At 36.0% G+C, this 6,683-nt stretch overlaps 1 protein-coding gene across 4 annotated transcripts in view; it reads right to left on the bottom strand.

Annotated features, from left to right (window-relative positions):
• Positions 1-3,896: 3,896 nt before the first annotated feature.
• The window catches only part of PHKA2 (phosphorylase kinase regulatory subunit alpha 2), a 141,268-nt gene continuing 138,481 nt past the window's right edge, over positions 3,897-6,683 (bottom strand). For all 4 annotated transcript variants that reach the window (XM_051984401.1, XM_051984402.1, XM_051984403.1 and 1 more), the window contains 3 exons: positions 6,609-6,662; positions 5,416-5,616; positions 3,897-4,834 (listed from right to left, as the gene is read on the bottom strand). In XM_051984401.1, coding sequence (XP_051840361.1) covers positions 4,664-4,834; positions 5,416-5,616; positions 6,609-6,662 — 426 coding nt within the window. In that variant the 3' untranslated portion in view covers positions 3,897-4,663. The remainder of the gene's footprint in view (positions 4,835-5,415; positions 5,617-6,608; positions 6,663-6,683) is intronic.

Below are 6,683 nucleotides of genomic sequence, written 5' to 3'. Positions count from 1 at the left end.
CTAGCTGTGCTTATGCCTATATTCTCACTCACAGACACACATTTTCCTTTGCTTCATATGGGTATTTAAAGGCTCTAAAAAAAGAAAGCCTGGAAGCTTGCATCCACAGTTTGAAGCCAGCAGCTGAATGCCTGTGGAAATGCAGCACTATTTCAGGATTTCATTTTAAAAACCTTTTGAAAAAGTGAATCAAACACTTAAGATTGAATTTCTTATTAGGGCTGATCTCCCTAGCAGGCACTGTAAGGGGCAGCACGAAATAAGACTGTCTGCTTCTTTCCACATCATCTCTGGGCAGGAGATTGTTTTAAATTTAGAACCAGGTTTGCTCCTGAGAATTGTATTTATTCTTTTGTACTCCAAAGTTGAAATGAGGACTTGCCTCACAGTGACTGTGCATATACAATGTTCCAACAAGGCAAACAATAAATGAATTAAATTATCTTTCCCTATAAGCTGTCTGTGAAATGGAAATGTTTTGGGAACAGAGACAATTGTAGGTAATTTTAAACTTCTGGAACTTCTATTTGAGAACAAGGTCAATAAATCCCAATTAAAAAGGAAGTTGTCAGGGGGAAAACTGATAGAAGTGGGGATGGCACTGATGTTTCCCCATCCTGATCTTTTATCCACCTGAAAGACCGTGAGTTGAATGACATTTTGGAACTGTATGGCGCTCTATATTCTTTTGTCCTATCCATGGTTGTTGCCATGGTAGGGAAATAGCCTAACTGTACCTTTACTGGAACTCCTGGCTTTAATATATCTATACTGGTTGGAGTCTGGTTTAAATAAAGCTTTGTACATGTAGCCAAGTTATACTAGTATAATAAGAGTTCATTTTACTGAGTCCATTATAAAATGCCATGTTAAACATAGCTGTCTATTCATGGGGTGGTTTGGCTCCATCATGTCAGATCATGTGACTAGGATTCAGTGAAACCCAAAAGATATTCAGGGAGTATGTAGGGTCTCCAGTAGGCAGGGACTGAAAAATCACAACTCTGAGAACTGAATTTTGTTTTGTCCAACTCCCTACTTTTACATATGAGGAAAATGAGATCCAGTATAGTTAAAGCAATTTGCCCAAAGTTATGTTCAACGTCATAACCAGTGATCTTTCCTTTATACCATCCTAAATCCTTATTAACTATACTCCTTAGATGAACAGGATGACTCTGATAGTCACCCAGGAAGAGGATGTGCATTTTCTTCCCTGTGGTGGGGTTCTTATCCCTCTTTGCTTTATGGCCTCTTTTGATAGTCTGACGAAGCTTCTTTCATCATATGGTGGAGGTATGGTGGCAAATGTTTAGACAGATCTCTGGGGGAAAAAATGTGCACAAAACCCCTTCTGAATTTAATAATCTGCATTAATGTCTTCTCCATCAATTCTCTTAATCATCATCTTATTTGTAGCATATGTTTTTTCCCCAAGGTATAAGAGCAGAAAATTTAACAATAAAATCACAAAGTGGATTTAAATTAGCTCTGACTAGAAAAATTTTTTTTAAACTTATAAAATACATAGGATTACAGAGGAAATCAATACTATTGAAATATAATTATCAACATATTTAAGTTTCATGGATGCCAAGTTAAGAATTGGTTTTAGAACTTGGATGAAGCATGTGATTGCTTAAGTAGGCAGAGAATTGTCTGACTAGAATCAGGTTAATAATTGGCAACACTACCACTAAAGGTTGTTAAACATTTTTCATGTAGATTAGGTAAGTGGATGGATAGATAGAAAGGTGATAGATTATGGATGGACAATATGATACAGACAATAGGTGGGTAAAGATGTGTCAGTTACACTTAGTATGTGCCAAATGCTGTGTTGGTATATAAATACAAGCGATCAAGATAATTTCCATCCTGAAACTTACATTCAATGGAGGAAGGCAAACATATATAAAGGGAAGAATGATGGGGGATAACCTGATGAAGCAGAGTGAAGGCCCACCTAAGAAAGCAAGCTAAGCCAAAGGTCACATCTAAGATTGAAGTGGAATGAGATGAGGATGACATCATATAGTTCTAGAATTAGCCATGTGCACCAACTCTGTTAGAAAGTTTAGGGTGATGGCACTATTCTTTCTCCCAAGGCTTAGTGCGGTATAAAATATACCACAAGCCCCACATCTACACAGCTGAGTTGGGGGGGAGAGGGGGTTGGGCCCACTCTACCATGGGTACCTTGGAAGTTAGGGCCCTTTGTGTCAGGAGAAAATTTGTCTTAGAAACTTAACATTCTCAGTTGAAGGATGTACTTTCCTGCAAAATCAAGGAAATATGGATAAAATGCTGGGTGTGTCCAAACATTTTCTGATCATGAGGAAATGATGAGTGCCAGACCTGGAGGAAGACCTGAATTAAAATGCAGCTTCAGACACTTATTAGTTATATAACCTTAGGCAAGTTAGCTTTGCTTTCTCCTCATCTGCACAATGATAATGGCATTTGCCTCCCAGGATTGTTGTGAAGATTAAATTAGGTATTTATAAAGTGCTTAACACAGTATCCTGCATTCAGTAAGCATTATATAAATGTTAGCTATTGTTATATGACTTAAGACTTTACCTTAAACTATTCTTGGTCTTTGCCAAGATCCAAGTCAAACCTGACTTTTTCAAAAGAAGGGAAAGGTATATATAAGAATCAGCAAAAATTCTGGAGAACCTTTCTCTATGAAGCTAATTTGAATCCTCAGCATTGAAACATGAGGCTTCAGTTAAAAAATACCATGGTTCTGAAAAAATGAAAAAGGCAGTGAGAAAGATTTATTTCTGTCAATAGTATCCATGAACCATCAACTAAAAATAAGTGTATATGTAACATGGATTTTTTTCTTTTGGTGAACTAAAAATGCAATAGAGAATTAGATACTAAGGAAGTTTTAAGTAAACTATCATTAACACATTGGATAGTAGATTTTTTTTCACTTATAACCATAGGGAATTATTATAGAACCTTTTAGAACATGAAAGGATCTTGGAAATCATCCTGTATTACCTACTTTACAGAAGAAAAAAAGAGACCCTGCCAAAAGTTCATAGAATTGACTGATGGTAGAAATAGGCCTCAAATCCAGCTCTCTTGAGCTGGATTTTGTCAGTGCACTTCTGAGCACTATTTTTGGTTCTCACAAAAGAAGGGCCAATAGTGCATCCCCACAAGGCTGGCAACTCTCCCTATTCCCTAGAAGCAGCAGTACTCAATAGAAGAAGTACAAAGGACTCTTCCAGAGAGCAGAAAGTTTTCCTAAAACTCTTTCTTTACCCAGATTTCAACAAAATAAGTACTTCCTGAGTGGTAACTCCCTCCACCTAAAACGATTTCCTCTCTCTTCAAAACTGTGTCTTTCACTTGCTGGATGAGACTTGGAGAATGTTAGGTTTAAAGAGGTCCTTAGAAATTGTGGTGGTGTTTCACAATCATTTTATTGCTTATTCCCTGACAGTGTTTGATGGTTCCTATTTCAAATTTCCTCTGTTTCTCTAAATCATTATTTATGACAAGATTTATCTAATTAACATTAAGATGAAGGTAAATCCTTAAGAAGTTTTCAAGTTCCATGCCCAGTACTATTTATAAGGCGAGGTATTATTTTTCTTGGGAACATACCACCAATTTTCATGTGCATCCAATGAGTCATACCTATTATATCCCAGGCTCCCTCAAAAGGGCAAAGAAGACATCCATTGCTTTACCAGAATGTTCTAACATGGTTACAAAGAGAAAGCCAGGATATTCCACTTTTGTCTCTGAGTAGATAGACAAGGTGGAAGAAAGCATCTTGAGAAAGATAGCTGTCTATATGATTCCTAGAATGAGTGGATGTTTCCAAAAAGCTTTTTATCCAGGCTTTTCAAGTGAATTAAACTATAGGCATGTTCACCTTTTCTCCAAGTCTTTGGAGACTTGATCTTTATTTAACCTTCCTGTTTTCCCCAGGGGTAAGAAAATGAAAAATTAGCAAGATTAAAATTACACCACTCTCCCAATTTCAGGAACCAAATTTCTTAATTTTTGGCAATAGACAAATTATACTGAACTCTGAAAATATGACAGTTAGATTACATGAAGGTCCCTTTAACAAAATAACCAGAGGTCAAGGAAGAAGTCAAGCCACATACAAAAATCAAGTTTCATAACAAGATATACTTGCACAGATAATACTGAACCTGAATGTTCAATTTTTTTCTCTCACCTGGCCATAGGCCTCATAGATATAGCTTGGATATAGGTCTTTTCCATCTTTAGAATGAAGTTACAGAATCAATTTCTGTGCCTATTCTAGAGAAGCTGTTTAGGCTAGATTCTCATTTACTTTTTACTCAAAAGAAAGACATTTCTAATTCCCTCTCTAAACTAATGAGGACAGATATTCTGAGATGTACATTAGAAAAATGAACTTTAAAAATGACACTATAGAGTGACTCAGGGAACACATAGTTCTCAAAATTTTTTATGGGATTCTTACATACATGGGGTTATGTATGTGACAAGGTCAGATTCCGATGTCTTTTGGGCTAATGTTTTCTGATGGATTATTATCTGGAAGCAGCACAGAGAGATCCAAAGATCCAACAAAAGAAGTGTCTTTCAAGGGTGAGGCCCAAGGCAGATCTAGAAGCATGTTAACTTTGTGGGAGATGTCTCATTGCATTTGGCATCCTGTATTGGGAAGTGATTCCTGCAAATAAGTAGCAACTGCTTTGGTCAGGTAAGTCATGGTTCCATAGGCTCCACTTGGGGCACTATCATAGAAAAAATGGCAAATTCCTGTTGCTGGGTCTTGTTCCAGGGTGTCCATGACTCCCAGGGATGTCTGTGAGAGAGAGAAGAAAAAAGATGATGAGATGGAAAAAAGATGAATGATATAAGCAAAGATTAACATCTAATTTTCTACTTAATTCTATAGGTTTGAAAAGGCCAGAAGCTAGAAGGAAGGAATATCACATTGCTATTTATGTTGTTTTCTTTTTAAATAGGGGAAATAATTCCAATACAGATACTAGGAATACCAAAACTGCCTTGAATTCAGAAACATTCAGAAAACTTCAATGGGTTATTTACATACTTTTACATACTTACCTTAAGGATTAAAAAAAAAAAATTAACCATAAAGAAGTATATATATTTTTTCTTTTCCACTGTTATCTTGTCTCTTAATATTCAATATTTTATTATTTTTAAATTTATGTATATTTGCTTATATATTTATGCAATTTATTTCATAAATGGCAGAAATGCAATTTTCTAAGTCACACAATCAATTTTTTTCCTTAGGAAAATCATCTTTATTATAATGAGCATGCTCTCCTCTTATGAGAGGCAGGATCTCCAACTAACTTCCAAATCCTATATCCTACCTTACATTAGTTTTCTTTAGGGCACCACTCCACAAACCTGTTCCTTTAGGAAGAATTCATTGGCCATCTGCACTATTTGGTCTATGTGGATGATGCCTCCAATGCTATTTAACTCTGTGTCTGACAGGAGAGTAAGGACAAGGATAGCTTCAACCAGCAGTTGTCTGTACTCTGGCTGAGGTACACGGTTCAACACAGATTCCACATGGACAGCAAACTTAATCTCCTGAGGGGTCATCTGCCAGAGAAGAGGGAGAGCCGAGGGAGAAAAGGAGAAAATAAGAAAATATTTTGTCAGGCTAATGTGGACAAAATACTATGTTATAAAATACACATTCTCAAGCTCTATTATCTAGGAAATAACATGTTGGCTTGCTGTGGTGGTTCACTGTGCAGTAGCTAACCTGTTTAGAACAATTAGAAAAAGCATATTAGAATTCCATGAAATCTCATACAGAAATAAGCTATCTTAGATAGGACATTTTCCCCTCAAGCATATTTGGATATATTATGATACTTAAAAACTTTTAAGATATATTCTCCAGGCAATGGAATGACTTGTCTTTTTATAATTCTGTTAGCCTTACTTCTATTTCCCCACTTCCACAGCATGTTCTAGCTCTTAACTGGACCAAACTAGTTGAGATGGCATTAAAAAAAAGTGATACTGACTGAAGTCTGCTAAATACTAATGTGCAGATTGGAAGGAGGAACAAAGTTTCTCTTTTTTCAATTTAATGTTTTAATTTATGCAAACCAATCTAGGGAATAATAGTATATATTAGAAAAGAGCAGTTCTGGCCTTAGGAATGCAAAGATGATGGTAGTCAGTTCAGAAGGAAATGTCAGGAGAAGCTTTCCTTCTGGTTCTGGTTAGTAAACTGACAAGAGAAATAAGAGAAAGACTAAGGTTACAATTCTGGCTTTTCTTCTACATTAGCTTTCACTTGAATATGTTTAGGGAACAAAATCTTCTCTGTTATTGTTATTGTTAGAGATGTTTATGTCTTCTTGAGTTGAGATTATGGTAGGTTGGGAAGAAAAAAAGGAGCTGGGAATGAATAAAAAAAGGCGAGGATGATAAATATGAAAGAAAGACTATGCAAAATTACTTGCAAGGGTGTTTGAAAAAAACAAAGCAGACTTTTAAAAAGTGAAAGGAAGTACTAATCATGTAAAAACAAACTACCATAAAATAGTGAAGGAAAACTACCACCTTTGTGACTTTACCTCTCTTGTGGTTGAAGATGGGAGAACATAGCCATCGATAGACAGACCATGGCACTAGAGAAAAACAAAAAACAA

This window comes from Antechinus flavipes, chromosome 3, assembly GCF_016432865.1.
Source record: "Antechinus flavipes isolate AdamAnt ecotype Samford, QLD, Australia chromosome 3, AdamAnt_v2, whole genome shotgun sequence".
NCBI lineage: Eukaryota > Metazoa > Chordata > Mammalia > Dasyuromorphia > Dasyuridae > Antechinus > Antechinus flavipes.
The sequence above is the reverse complement of the archived record's forward strand: the minus strand, read 5'-3'. Positions and strand labels throughout refer to the sequence as shown.